This window comes from Lithobates pipiens, unplaced genomic scaffold (assembly GCF_037356315.1).
Source record: "Lithobates pipiens isolate NorthernLeopardFrog02 unplaced genomic scaffold, aLitPip1_a1.2 Scaffold_28, whole genome shotgun sequence".
NCBI classification, from domain to species: domain Eukaryota; kingdom Metazoa; phylum Chordata; class Amphibia; order Anura; family Ranidae; genus Lithobates; species Lithobates pipiens.
Window position 1 is genome coordinate 218,581,341 of NW_027507789.1, and position 15,647 is coordinate 218,596,987.

Genomic DNA, 15,647 nt, shown 5'->3' on the forward strand with positions numbered 1-15,647 from the left:
TGAAGGGTACGACAGTGGACACTATGTACAGGAGAGAAGTGTATGACAGTGGGCACTATGTATATGAGAGGAGTATGGAGGGTATGATAGTGAGTAGTATGTACAGGAGAGGAGTGTGGAGGATATGACAGTGGGCACTATGTATAGGAGAGAAGTGTATGACAGCGGGCACTATGTAAAGGTGAGGAGAGTGTAGGAAATGACAGCGGGCGTTATGTATAGGAGAGAAGTGTGGAGAATAGGACAGTGGGCACTATGTATAGGAGAGAAGTGTGGAGAGTATGACAGTGTGCACTATATATATAGGAGAGGAGGATGAAGTAATCTGGGAAGGAAAAATGTAAAGGGTTGTAGAAGGATGTTTAGGGACTGCGTAGTGGTTAAGCGGGCCATACATGGATTGAAATTACACCAATTAAGCAGAGACCAGCCATAGTCGATCTATGTATGGGTTAGCTGGTTTTACACAAGTCAACCTATTAAGCGACTTGAGTACAACTAGCCTGTCAGGTTTTCCCCAAAACAATCAGTGCTGCCAGCTATAGTTAGCAACACTAATCATTGTATGCACTGGCAGAACACAATAACACTGCGGGAGTGATTGCCCCATTCACAGGTCAGCAGGTGAGAGGGTGTGTGAGGACAGGCTGGGGAGAGATACTAGTCAGTCCCTGGGTAGGTACTGGTTAGTATCAGAGCCAGATACACACAGGTTACATACGCCAAGATCATTAGAGCGAGAGCAATAATTCTAGCACTAGATCTCCTCTGTAACTCTAAACATGTAACCTGTAAAAAAAATGTAAAGCATCGCTTAGTACACAACAAAAAATCGTGATAACTTTAGTGTTTTTTTTTATGAATGAAACTGTTTCTTTCCAACATAAAAAGTTGCAAAGACCACCATTTTATTCCATAGGGTGTCTGCTAAAACAATGTATAATGCTTGAGGGTTCTGAGTCATTTTCTAGCATAAAAAAATGATGATTTTTACATGTAGGAGAGAAGTCTCAGAATGGGGCTGGGTGGCGAGGGGTTAATTATCATAAGTAATATACAAATAATTATTATAAGCTCTGTGAGGTCATCCTCTCCGTCTGCTGCAGAGTGTGCCGCTCTGTATGTAGCTTCTGACAGGCTGTGCAAGGAGCCCTGTATCTCCGGAACCATATATGATAGCAGCCCCATATTTTAACCAGTGCTGGGGTTGGTCTTTAGCTACCTACCCACAATATGGGGTCTCTGTGACTCATGATCGCCGAGCTACAATCCTCGAAGTCAATCTTTTTTTTTTTGATTTTTTTTTTTTTGGGCAAATTGTCCTATCTTGAGAAAGGGGCCTGGAGCTGCAGCTCCAATAGCCCCTATGTTAATCCGGCCCTGCCTACTGCTAATGCTCAAAATACTACCTGCTGAACCTTGTTCCACGCTGGCTATCTCTTTGTCTGGGCCCTCACCCTCATCACTTATTTTAAAAGCTTCTCTAACTTTTCGGGCATCTTCTCTCACAGCTGAGCTAAACCCCCCCCACCCACTTAGGTGCAGTCTGTCCCTGCTAAAGAACAGGTAACCAACTCAGAAGTTGGCTCAGTTCTCCAGGAACCCAAACCCCTCCTTTCTTCACCAGCTCCTCAGCCACATGTTTACTTCGCTAATCTCCCTCTGTCTTTCTGGTATTCCTGAGAATACTACCTTGGAGGTCCTTTTCCTCAATGTAGCTCCTAGGTGCCTAAAATCGTTTTTTAGGACACTCCATCTTCCTCTGACTTTGTCATTGGTGCCAACGTGCACCAGCCCCTCCCAAGCCCCTCCCAATAGTCTGTCCACCAGATCCGTGATGTGTCGAACCCGAGCGCCCGGTAGACAGCATACAGTTTGACGCTCACAGTGTTTTTGACATATAGCCGTCTCTGTCCTTCTAATAATTGAGTCCTCTACCACCAGAATCTGTCTTTCCTTACCCTCTCTCCCGCCCTCACTGGAGGAGTTTTTCCCCTGACAGCTAGGGGCGCCGCTCTGCTCCAGCAATGCTGGTCCCTGACGTTACGCAACAGAGCGCACTTATTGGCCTCCCTGACACTTTCCCCTCTACCCTTCCTGACTGTCACCCATCTACTCTGCTCTGGTGCCTCATCTCCATCTGCCTCTGTGCCAGCCCCTGCCGGGTACATTCCCAACTCTCCTTTAGTGAGTGAGGGAGTGCATTCACTGTGTTCATTTAAAAAAGGAGAGGGTGGAAAATTAGGTATTGATTAGCCCCTTCCGCCACTCTCCATCCTGAAACATCCTCCGCAGCAGCCAGGGGGAGAGGAGAGGAAGGGAAGGAAGCCAGCAGCACTGCAGTGGAGAGGCACAACACAGGGGGAGTAGGAGGAATCTGAAATGCACACAGTAATTAGGGTGTGCCCAGGCCTTCCCACAGTACAAGCACCACCCACACAGTGAGAACGCGCTTGCTAGGAACACAGTTAACCCTTTGATCGCCCCTGATGTTACCCCCTTCCCAGCCATTAGTGCAGTGACAGTGCATATTTTTAGCACTGGTCACTGCATTAGTGTCATGGGTCCCCAAAAAGTGTGAAAAGTGTCAGTTGGTGTCCAATTTGTCCACCGCAACATCGCAGTCCTGCTAATCGCTGCCATTACTAGTAAAAAAAAGAAAAATGTCAAAATCCCATAGTTTGTATGTATATCAATATATTGTCATTGGGATTTTATTTTTTATTTATTTTTACCAAAAACATGTAGCAGAATACATATTGGTCTAAGTTGATGAAGAAATTTGATTTTTTAATTGGACATGTTTTATAGTAGAAAGTAATATCTCTCTCTCTCTCTCTCTCTCTCTCTCTCTCTCTCTATATATATATATATATATATATATATATATATATATATATATATATATATATATATATATATATATATCTATACACACACATTTTTTTAAATGGTCTGGTCACGGGGGGGTAAATCTTCCGGAGGTCAAGTGGTTAATGAGTCCCTAAAAATTAGAAAGATTTTATCATTTTTTTAATTAAAAAAATTAAACACATACACTGCGATTTACATCTTGTTATAACAGAGGAGCTGCTAGTAAATGAGAACACTGACTTTAATTCAGCACATCTATCTTCTGCATTGTGAAATCAATTCTGATATTTATTTCTTTTTTCTCTTTGTTTCGCAGTTTTATCCAAGCAGTTGGAGACAGTATATCACTACCGGAAGTCATTTAAGGCCAAACACAACAAAGCTTCAGCAAGCGAGGAACGATTTTTAAAAGACCTGAAGGTATTGCTGAGCAGAACAGTCAGTTATTTTACAACAGCTTACAAACAACACGCTAATAATGTTTTTTTAAATAAATCCTTTCTGTTTTCATTACATACCTTATATTTAGACCCAGCGATGTCACCACTGGGTCTCTGTGCTTCTCTATAACGTGCAGGCAGATTATGGCTGCTGGGAGGGGCTGGCAGGGTGCTGTACATAGCCTCCTAAAAACAACACAGCTTCTTACTACAGTAAATATGAAGGGCGCCAATCCAACAAACAAATATTTATTAATCTCGGCTGCTGCCCCTTTAAGTGCCCCCTTTGTTTCCTCTGGGTATATCTGAGGGTTTACAACCACTTTAATGTAAAAGGAAAATATTTAATGAAAAAGGATTCCCAAAGCACTACGGTATTGTCACTTTTCAGTGTTTTTGAGTTTTGTCTCCTTTCTCTTTCTGTCTTTTTCTTGCCCTTTCTAATCTTTTGGCCACTTTCCACTGTTAGTAACATTCCTCTTTGTTTCTCGAGTTTTGTGCCTAGTTTGTTTTTTGTTTTCCTCTTCTTTATACAATCTTTGTTTTATCAATACATATTTATTATTTGAAAAAGAATTCCCAAAGCACTATGGTATTGTCACTTTCCAGTGTTTTTGAGTTTTGTCTCCTTTCTTTCTTTGTCTTTCTCTTGCCCTTTCTATACAATCTTTTAATTCTCCTCTCTTTCTCTTGTTATCTTTATTTCATCTTAGTTTTACAAATAATAAATATATGAATAAGGATTCCCAAAGTACTACGGCATATGGCCACTTTCCACTGGTAGTAACATTCCTCTTTGTTTTTTGAGTTTTGTGTTTTTGAGTTTTTGTCTTTCTCTTGCCCTTTCTATACAATCTTTTAACTATTCTCTCCTTTTCTTGTTATCTTTATATCATCTTAGTTTTACAAATAATGAATAAGGATTCCCAAAGCACTACGGCATATGGCCACTTTCCACTGTTAGTAACATTCCTCTTTGTTTCTCGAGTTTTGTGCCTAGTTTGTTTTTTGTTTTCCTCTTCTTTATACAATCTTTGTTTTATCAATAAATATTTATTATATAAAAAAGAATTCCCAAAGCACTATGGTATTGTCACTTTCCAGTGTTTTTGAGTTTTGTCTCCTTTCCTTCTTTGTCTTTCTCTTGCCCTTTCTATACAATCTTTTAATTCTTCTCTCTTTCTCTTGTTATCTTTATTTCATCTTAGTTTTACAAATAATAAATATATGAATAAGGATTCCCAAAGTACTACGGCATATGGCCACTTTCCACTGTTAGTAACATTCCTCTTTGTTTTTTGAGTTTTGTGCCTATTTTGTTTTTTTTGTCTTCTTTATAAAATCTTAGTTTTATCAATAAATATTTATTATATGAAAAAGGATTCCCAAAGCACTATGGTATTATCATTTTCCAGTGTTAGTAACATTCCCCTTTATGTTTTTGAGTTTTGTCTCCTTTCCCTATTTGCCTTTCTCTTGCCCTTTCTATACAATCTTTCAGTTATTCTCTCTTTCTCTTGTTATCTTTATATCATGTTAGTTTTGCAAATATTGAATATATGAATAAGGATTCCCAAAGCACTACGGCATATGGCCACTTTCCAGTGTTACTAACATTCCCCTTTGTGTTTTTGAGTTTTGTCTCCTTTCTCTTTCTGTCTTTTTCTTGCCCTTTCTATACAATCTTTTGGCCACTTTCCACTGTTAGTAACATTCCTCTTTGTTTCTCGAGTTTTGTGCCTAGTTTGTTTTTTGTTTTCCTCTTCTTTATACAATCTTTGTTTTATCAATACATATTTATTATTTGAAAAAGAATTCCCAAAGCACTATGGTATTGTCACTTTCCAGTGTTTTTGAGTTTTGTCTCCTTTCTTTCTTTGTCTTTCTCTTGCCCTTTCTATACAATCTTTTAATTCTTCTCTCTTTCTCTTGTTATCTTTATTTCATCTTAGTTTTACAAATAATAAATATATGAATAAGGATTCCCAAAGTACTACGGCATATGGCCACTTTCCACTGTTAGTAACATTCCTCTTTGTTTTTTGAGTTTTGTGTTTTTGAGTTTTTGTCTTTCTCTTGCTCTTTCTATACAATCTTTTAACTATTCTCTCCTTTTCTTGTTATCTTTATATCATCTTAGTTTTACAAATAATGAATAAGGATTCCCAAAGCACTACGGCATATGGCCACTTTCCACTGTTAGTAACATTCCTCTTTGTTTCTCGAGTTTTGTGCCTAGTTTGTTTTTTGTTTTCCTCTTCTTTATACAATCTTTGTTTTATCAATAAATATTTATTATATAAAAAAGAATTCCCAAAGCACTATGGTATTGTCACTTTCCAGTGTTTTTGAGTTTTGTCTCCTTTCCTTCTTTGTCTTTCTCTTGCCCTTTCTATACAATCTTTTAATTCTTCTCTCTTTCTCTTGTTATCTTTATTTCATCTTAGTTTTACAAATAATAAATATATGAATAAGGATTCCCAAAGTACTACGGCATATGGCCACTTTCCACTGTTAGTAACATTCCTCTTTGTTTTTTGAGTTTTGTGCCTATTTTGTTTTTTTTGTCTTCTTTATAAAATCTTAGTTTTATCAATAAATATTTATTATATGAAAAAGGATTCCCAAAGCACTATGGTATTATCACTTTCCAGTGTTAGTAACATTCCCCTTTATGTTTTTGAGTTTTGTCTCCTTTCCCTATTTGCCTTTCTCTTGCCCTTTCTATACAATCTTTCAATTATTCTCTCTTTCTCTTGTTATCTTTATATCATGTTAGTTTTGCAAATATTGAATATATGAATAAGGATTCCCAAAGCACTACGGCATATGGCCACTTTCCAGTGTTACTAACATTCCCCTTTGTGTTTTTAAGTTTTGTCTCCTTTCTCTTTCTGTCTTTTTCTTGCCCTTTATATACAATCTTTTAATTTTTCTTTATTTTTTTTTTGAGTTTTGTGCTTAGTTATTTTTTTTGTTTTCCTCTTCTTTATACAATCTTAGTTTTATCAATAAATATATATTATATGAAAAAGGATTCCCAAAGCACTATGGTATTGTCACTTACCAGTGTTTTTGAGTTTTGTCTCCTTTCTCTGTCTATCTTAGTCTTGCCCTTTCTATACAATATTTTAATTCTTCTCTCTTTCTCTTGTTATCTTTATTTCTTGATCATACATCACGGGACACAGGAGCTTCATTACATAGTGGGTTATATAGGCACCTCTGGTGATTGGACACTGGTTGACCCTAATTAAAGAGAATTCCTCCCCTATATAACCCCTCCCATTTGGGAGGCACCTCAGTTTTTTTGCCAGTGTCTGGTCGATGGTCACGTAAAACTTAGCTCTATGCGGGTCCCGGCGAGGGCCGAAGGGCTACAACAAACCGGATCCATACCTCGGGCCAATATTTGACTCCCAAGATGGTATGGTACCCGGGCCTCGTCTGCCGAAGAAACGAGGTTCTGCCTGTAAGTCCTCTCCATTGGAAGACTGGGCTCTGGGACAACCAGACTTGGGGTACTGTTGACTCAGGGCGCCCGTAAGTTTCTGGCAGAGCTTTTTACATGGCCCAGGTAGGAGGATATTTTCGTAAGAACCCCAGATACGCCTGAAGGTTGGCTAACAATACCCGCCGTGATGGGTGAAGGCTGGAATTGGTCTGAGATCAGCAATTCCTGCGGCGGGGAACAGGTAAGGGAAGTCATCCTATATATTTAAATATATGAATGGATTTCTTCATTGTGAGTAGTTGTATGTCTTACCTGGTTTCCACCACTTGAGGGAGTAAGAGCAGCCTGATGCATACTTACATGCCTTTCAATACAAACACGCTCAGTGAAAGCCTGGTTCGTCCATCTACTCACGTCTCCTTACAGTTCCTGCCACAGTTAAAGTAAAAAAGGGGTCCCACGCAGATCAGGGGTCCCACGTTGCTCCCTTTGGGTTCTCCTCCCCCCCGGATCCCGCGGTCCTCGTGCACGCGCGCGGGCGCGCTCCCGGCCTGATGGAGGAGGGGGGGGGGGGTGTGGTTGCCAGCTGTGCACGATTAGTGTGCTCAATGCTGCAGTGCAGGCGCCAAACGGCCGTTTTTAAAAGCCCAGAGCGTCAGGGGACTGTAAGGTGAGACACAGGAGCGGTGGGCTGTAAGCATCCGCGGGATTGGATCCAGGCAAACCTTAAGACACCTACTCAGCATCAGGTTGTGCAGTTAAGCATATATTGATTTATTGTGAGACTTTAAGCACAACAAGTGATTGCATTTGTACTAGTACCTCTGCTTTGTAGCTCAGGACTATGTCTCCTCGTAAGAGGGTTTCAGGGGCAGGTAATAAAAGCACTGGCAAGTCACCGCCTAGGTCCAGGGGTTCCAAAAGTGCATGCAAGTTACCATCCCCCTCTGCAAGACTGGAGCCTGCATCTCAAGACGAGTCAGTGCCCCTTTCAGGCTTTGCAGCCTCTCCTAATGTCGCAGCCCCGGTCTATGTCACTGAGGACTCCCTTAGGGCTACATTGGAGGGTTTTGAAGGGAGGATAATTAATTTTATTTCTGCTTCCCTAAAAGATAGCAGAAAAAGGGGTAGATCCCCTCCCTCTGCTGAAATCCCTCTCTCAGACAGTTGCTCTGAAAATGAGGCGAGATCCCTATCTTTGGATAGGGATCATGAGCAGTCGGATGAGTCAGAGGAAGAGGAGTTAGTCCCCTCCTCCCAGGCACTCAGAAAGCAGGTGCAGTATTACACTGAATTGGTGCGTACCACGTTCAGAATGCCAGCTACTGAAGTCGCTACATCCTCTGTCTCTTCCCTGGGAGTCAGGAAAGCCCCACAGACTGCTTGTTCCTTCCCAATTCATCCTTTAATGGGTGACTTGATGTATGAGGACTGGGGACATCCCGATAAACTGTTTACTCCTCCCAAGAGGTTTTCCATGCATTATCCTATGGAGGAAAGTTTCACCAAGAAATGGGGGGCCCCATCTGTCGATGCGGCTATCTCTTGTGTGAATAAAAACCTAACTTGTCCTTTGGATAATGCGCAGATATTTAAGGATCCAGCTGACAAAAAGACTGGAAACCTTGTTAAAAGCCTCCTTTTCCATGGCCGGCGCTGTGGTGCAGCCTACAGTCGCAGCCGTGGGGTTGTGTCAGTTCCTTAAGGAACAGGTTAAACAAATGTTTGAACTCCTCCCCAGTGAGGAAGTAGAGAAATATGCAGAGATGCCTCACATCTTATGTTTCATAATTGATGCGATTTTGGATTCTGTCCAACAAGCGTCACGTTTATCCCTCATGTTGGTACACATGCGTAGGGCTCTATGGCTAAAAAATTGGGCTGCTGAAATGTCATGCAAGAAGCATTTGGCTGGGTTCCCATTTAAAGGGGAGCGTTTGTTTGGAGAAGAATTAGATAAATTCGTCCAAAATATTTCGGGAGGTAAATCTACACTCCTTCCAGTCAAAAAGAGTAAACGTCCTTCATTCAGGCGTACTCTTTCTCCCGAAGCATCAAGCTCTAAACAGTGGCGACGGCCTTCCCAGCCCTCCGCTGCTAGAAAGCCTCAGGGCCGAGCCCAGGGACAGAAAAAGACTTGGGGGCGGAAGCCTGCCAAGCAGACCTCCAAAACCTCCTTGTGAAGGGGCGCCCCCGCTCGGCCGAGTGGGGGGAAGGCTCCTGCAGTTTGCAGGCGCCTGGCGAGAGGAGATTCAGGACAAATGGGTGATCTCTTCGGTATCTCTGGGCTACAGGCTAGAGTTTCAGAAGATTCCACCTTCTCGTTTTCTAAGGTCAAGGATCCCCAAGGATCCGATAAAGCAGAAACCGCTATTCCTGGCCTTAGATCAGTTACTATCCCAAGGTGTGATAGTAGAAGTGAGCCCGAAAGATCAGGGTTCAGGTTTTTATTCGAATCTCTTCACCGTTCCAAAACCAAACGGAAGTGTCAGACCTATCTTGGATCTGAGAAACTTAAACCGGTTTCTACACATCCAGACCTTCCGGATGCAGTCAATACGCACTGTGGTCTCCTCCTTGCAAGGAGGAGAATTCATGGCATCAATAGATATCAAAGATGCATATCTCCATGTGCCAATATTTCCCGCACACCAGAAGTTTCTAAGGTTCGCGGTAGAGCAGCGCCATTTTCAATTTGTGGCCCTGCCGTTCGGCCTAGCTACGGCCCCTCGAGTCTTCACGAAGATTCTAGACCCTCTCTTAGCAATCTTAAGAGTTCAGGGCATAGCCGTCATGGCTTACCTAGACGACCTGCTTCTCGTAGAGAGAACTACAACGTGCCTAAGTCGCAGCGTCACCAGAACGCTAGAACATCTGGGCCGCCTAGGTTGGATTATAAACCTAGAAAAGTCGTCTTTGCAACCGACCACCAGGTTGGATTACCTGGGTCTGATTATAGACACCGCTCAGGGCAAGGTGTTCCTTCCAGGGCCAAAGGCCTTGGCCATTGGAGATCTGGTGCGCTTGATTTTGGGCAGCAGATCTTCCTCCATTCGCCTATGTATGAGACTGTTGGGAAAGATGGTCGCCTCATTCGAGGCCGTCCCATTCGCCCAGTTCCACTCAAGGCCCCTGCAAAGATGCATCCTTGCGATTTGGAACAGGAAGCCCCAATCCCTGGATCTTCCTATGCGTTTATCCCCCCGGGCACGCAAAAGTCTTGTCTGGTGGTTACAAACCAGAAATTTGCTAAAAGGCAAAACTTTTCTTCCCCTCTCAGGGAAGGTTGTCACAACGGATGCCAGCCTGACAGGCTGGGGAGCCGTATTGGAGGGAACATGCTCGCAGGGAAAATGGTCTGCGACCGAAAATCTGCTGCCCATAAATATCCTGGAGATTCGGGCAGTTTACATGGCACTCAGAGAGTGGTCTCACAGACTGCGAGGTTTCCCAGTTCGGATTCAGTCCGACAATGCCACCGCAGTGGCTTATATCAATCACCAGGGCGGTACCAGAAGTCTGGTGGCCCAAAAGGAGGTGAATCGCATACTTGTCTGGGCAGAGGAGCATGTTCTGTGCCTCTCTGCAGTCTTCATCCCAGGAGTGGAGAATTGGCAGGCGGATTATCTCAGCCGCCAGCAGTTGTGCCCAGGAGAATGGGCTCTGCACCCCGATGTGTTTCGAGACATATGTCACAAGTGGGGCACTCCAGACGTGGATCTGTTTGTGTCCAGATTCAACAGGAAACTGGACAACTTTGTGTCAAGGACAAGAGATGCACTTGCTCAGGGGTCAGATGCTCTGACGGTTCCCTGGGATCAGTACAATCTGATCTATGCCTTCCCCCCGAGCCCGCTGCTATCGCGGTTCCTGGGAAGGGTCAAGAGGGAGGCGAAGTCGGTCCTTCTAGTGGCCTCGGCTTGGCCCAGGCGACCATGGTTCGCAGAAATCATGAAGTTGGCAGTGGGCAGGCCATGGACCCTCCCTCTCCGGCCAGATCTGCTCTCACAGGGTCCAATTTACCATCCTGCTTTACGCAGTCTGAATTTGACGGTCTGGCTGCTGAGACCCACATTTTGAGAGGCCGTGGTCTTTCGGGGCCAGTCCTTTCCACTCTGGTCAATGCCAGAAAGCCGGCCTCCAGGCGTATCTATTACAAGATCTGGAGGACATATGTTTCCTGGTGTGAACCCAGGAGGTGGCATCCTAGAAGGTATGTCATTAGCAGAATCTTGGCCTTTCTCCAATCAGGCCTAGAAATGAATTTGGCCATAAGCACCATCAAGGTGCAGATTTCGGCCCTATCGGTCTTTTTTTTTTCAAAGACCTCTTGCATCACACTCCCTAGTACGGGCTTTTATCCAGGGGGCTATGCGGATAAAACCGCCAGTCAAACCTCCGGTAAGCCCATGGGATCTGAATTTGGTTCTCTCGGCCTTAGAGGCCCAACCATTTGAACCTCTGCATCTGGCTTCTTTAGCTCTCTTGGCAAAGAAGCTGGTCTTCCTAGTAGCCATATCCACGGCTAGAAGGGTATCAGAATTGGCAGCTCTTTCCTGTAAAGAGCCCTATTTAATTATCCATAAGGACCGGGTGGTTATGCGTCCCAACGGGTCCTTTCTACCTAAGGTGGTTTCAGGTTTCCATCTGAATCAGGATATAATCCTACTATCCTTTTTTCCAAATCCTCAGTCCATAGAGGAAGAGTCCTTACACACTTTAGTGGTTAGAGCAATCAGTCTTCATCTTCAAGCAACTGCTCAGATAAGAAAAACTGACTGTTTATTTATTCTGCCAGAAGGCCCTAGAAGGGGTCAGGCAGCGTCAAAGTCCACTCTCTCAAGGTGGATCAGACAGGTTATTTCTCAGGCCTATAACTTAAAGGGGAAGATTCCTTCTTTTTAGGTGAAAGCGCACTCTACTAGGGCTATCAGTGCTTCTTGGGCAGTGCATCACCAGGCCTCCTTGGCTCAGATCTGTAAGGCTGCGACTTGGTCATCAGTCCACACATTCACCAGATTCTATCAGGTGGATGTCAGAGGGCAAGAGGATATCGCCTTCGGGCGCAGTGTACTGCAGGCTGCAGTTTAGGTCCTCAGGTCCCTGGCGGTCTATATTTATGATCTGTGTCTCCCTCCCCTCAACCTGAGCATTGCTATGGGACATCCCACTATGTAATGAAGCTCCTGTGTCCCGTGATGTATGATCAAGAAAATGGGATTTTTATATACAGCTTACCTGTAAAATCCTTTTCTTGAGAGTACATCACGGGACACAGGGCTCCCGCCCCTCTTGGGTTTTACGTGGTTTCTTATTGCTTTGCTACAAAACTGAGGTGCCTCCCAAATGGGAGGGGTTATATAGGGGAGGAATTCTATTTAATTAGGGTCAACCAGTGTCCAATCACCAGAGATGCCTATATAACCCACTATGTAATGAAGCTCCTGTGTCCCGTGATGTACTCTCAAGAAAAGGATTTTACAGGTAAGCTGTATATAAAAATCCCATTATCATCTTAGTTTTACAAATAATAAATATATGAACAAGGATTCCCAAAGCACTAAAGCATATTGCCACTTTCCACTGTTAGTAACATTGCTCTTTGTTTTTCGAGTTTTGTGCCTAGTTTGTTTTTTGTTTTCCTCTTCTTTATACAATCTTCTCTGTCTTTCTCTTGCCCTCTCTATACAATCTTTTAATTATTTTCTCCTTTTCTTGTTATCTTTATATTATCTTAGTTTTACAAATATTGAATATATGAATAGGGATTCCCAAAGCACTACAGCATATGGCCACTTTCCATTGTTAGTAATATCCCTCTTTGTTTTTTGTCTATTTTGTTCTTTTTTTGTCTTCTTTATACACTCTTAGCCCTTGTACAAATGGTCGGACATTCTGACAACAAAATCCGTCCATATTTTGTCTTTCATTCTCTTTATACTGTTAGATTTACCAATAAATATTTCATATATGAAAAAAGATTCCCAAAGCACTACGGCATATGGTGACTTTCCACTGTTAGTAACATTTCCTTTGTTTTCTAAGGTTTTGTGTCTATTTTGTCTTTCGTTCTCTTTATACAATGTTAGTTTTACCAATAAATATTTCATATATGAAAAAGGATTCCCAAAGCACTATGGCATATGGTGACTTTCCACTGTTAGTAAAATTCCCCTTTGTTTTTGTCTTTTTGAGTTTTGTGCCTATTTTGTCTTTCTTTCTCTTCTTTATAATATCTTAGTTTTACCAAATAATATTTTATAATTCCCAAAGCACTATGGCTTTGCCACTTTTTCAGTGTTGGTAACATTCCCCTTTGTTTTTTAAGGTTTTGTATACGTTTTTGTCTTTTTATTTTTTTTTATTTTTTTTATTCTTGCTCTCCCTCCATACAACCTTTTATTGTTTTCCATTAAAAAAAAAAAAAAAAGATTTCCAAAGCAAAACTGGTGTTCGGATTTACATACTATTTCATATCGTAAAAAAAAAAAAAAAAAATGTACCCAGATTTTTATTTAAACTTGCGCAAAAGTTTTTTGGTTGAACCTTTTCTTTCACTTTCTTTTCTTGAAAAATTCTGTGCTTGTGATTTTTCTTTCTGGCTGTCTTTTAGAATGTTACTTTTATTAATCACAGTTAATGACATTGGAACACGAGTGCCGAAATATTTTAACAGGTTTGCTTCGGAGAGTTTGACAGCTGTTTTTTTTTTTTTCCTTTTTTTTGTGAAATTCTCTATAACATATGCTAACGCTTTTTTTTTTTTTTTTTTTCTGACAAGAATTTTACAGTTGTTGTTGAGATCAATTTGTCAAAGGTGCACACTGGCAGTAATAGAAAAGGAAAAAAAAAAAGAAAAGAAAAAACATTTTATTTTTCTGCTTTAACAAATGCTACTTTGACATTATAATAGAGAGACGGACAAAAAAGTTCAGAGTGCATTTGATTTAACAATGTATTAATATTTAAAAGGATTTCTAAAGTCTTTTTTTTTTAACATTTTGGACAAAGTAGAAGCGGGTTATCATCTCTGCCAAGAATGTATTGCTTTTTGTATATTAATACGGAACCCATATTGCGTGTATACAAAATTCCACAAAAAAAATGAATTAACATTAATGGCATCCCAGTCTTAGTCCGTAGGGTTCAATATTGAGTTGGCTCCGCCCTTTGCAGCTATAACAGCTTCAACTCTTCTGGGAAGGCCGTCCACAAGGTTTAGGAGTGTGTCTATGGGAATGTTTGACCATTCTTCCAGAAGAGCATTTGTGAGGTCAGGCACTGATGTTGGACGAGATGGTCCGGTTTTGCAGTCTCCGCTCGAATTCACCCCAAAGGTGTTCTATTAGGTTGGGGTCAGGACTCTGTGCAGGCCAGTCAAGTTCCTCCACCCCAAACTTGCTCATCCATGTCTTTATGGAGCTTGCGATAGTAACATTTCCTTTTGTTTTTTTTGTTTTGTTTGTTTTTAGTTTTGTGTTCATTATTTCCCTCTAAGGCCCCTTTCACACATGCAGATGATATGTCCGTATTTCATCCATCCGTTTGCGGATGAAATACGGGCATACATTCATCCCTATGGGATAGCGGGTGTCTGCGGATGAACATCCGCAGACACCCGATTTCCTCCGCAACAGTCTGCTTCTGCAGACGGAGGAAAATCCTATTTTTCTATCCGTCTGCAGAGCGGATCGGATGAACATGGACACACGGTCCGTGCTCATCCGATCCCCATAGAGGAGAGCGGAGAGCTGACATGGCGGTCCCCGCACAGTGTGCGGAGACCGCCCTGTCCACAGCCAGCTCAGCGGGGACAACGGAGCTGAGCGAGCGGATCATCACGGGGCGGATCATTACTGATCCGCCCCGTGTGAAAGAGGCCTTACAGTTACTCTCTTTATACCATCTTTGTTTTACAATGGACTACAAATAGGATTCTGCAAGCTCTATGACATTGCCACTGTTTTTTTTTTTTTTTTTTGTGTTGTTTTGTGTTGATTATTGTTTATTTTGAAATTTTAGTCTCTTTATACCATCTTGATTTTACAAATACATATTTTAATATATGAAAAAGGATTCCCAAAGCACTATGGCATTGCCACTTTCCAGTGTTATGCCGCATACACACGGCCGGAATTTCTGATGGAGACAGTCCGATGGGAGCTTTTCATCTGATTTTCCGACCGTGTGTATGCCCATCGGTCTTTTTCTGTCTGCATTTCCGACGGGCTTTAGATTGAGAGCCTGTTCTTAATTTTTCTGACGGAAAACCTTTCTATCGGATTTTTCGATCGTGTGTATGCAATTCCGACGCATGCTTGGAAAGAATTCGCCTCATGCTCGGAAAGAATTCGCCTCATGCTCGGAAGCATTAAAATTCCCTTTTATAGTGCCATCGAATGCATTGTATGATGCGGTGTTATTGACCGTAGGAATTTGGTGTGACCGTGTGTAGGCCAGACAGTTTGAGTGAAATTCCATCGGAATTCCGATGGGAAAACCATCAGAGCTTTTTCCGACGAGAATTATGATCGTGTGTACGCGGCATTAGTAACAATTTTTCCTTTGTTTTGTTTTAGTTTTGTGTTCATTATTTCTCTCAACATTTTAGTCTATTTATACCATCTTGTTTTTCCAAATAAATATTTCATATATGAAAAAGGATTCCCAAAGCACTAGGCATTGCCAGTTCCCAGTGTTGGCAACATTCCCCTTTGTTTTTTATTTTTTGTTGTTTGTTTAAAGAGAGTACAAAGAAGGGCAACAAAGCTAATAAAGGGTCTGGAGGATATTTGTTATGAGGCAAGGTTGTGAGCACTGAACTTATTCTCTCTGGAGAAGAAAAGCTTGAGAGGGGATATGATTTCAATATAAAAATA

At 42.0% G+C, this 15,647-nt stretch overlaps 1 protein-coding gene across 2 annotated transcripts in view; it reads left to right on the top strand.

Annotated features, from left to right (window-relative positions):
- The window catches only part of LOC143936168 (formin-F-like), a 218,416-nt gene that overhangs the window by 186,387 nt on the left and 16,382 nt on the right, over positions 1-15,647 (top strand). For both annotated transcript variants that reach the window (XR_013263623.1, XM_077460544.1), the window contains exon 15: positions 3,191-3,294. Coding sequence is in view for 1 of the 2 variants with exons in the window: in XM_077460544.1 (XP_077316670.1) it covers positions 3,191-3,294 (104 nt within the window). In the remaining variant the exon portion in view is untranslated. The remainder of the gene's footprint in view (positions 1-3,190; positions 3,295-15,647) is intronic.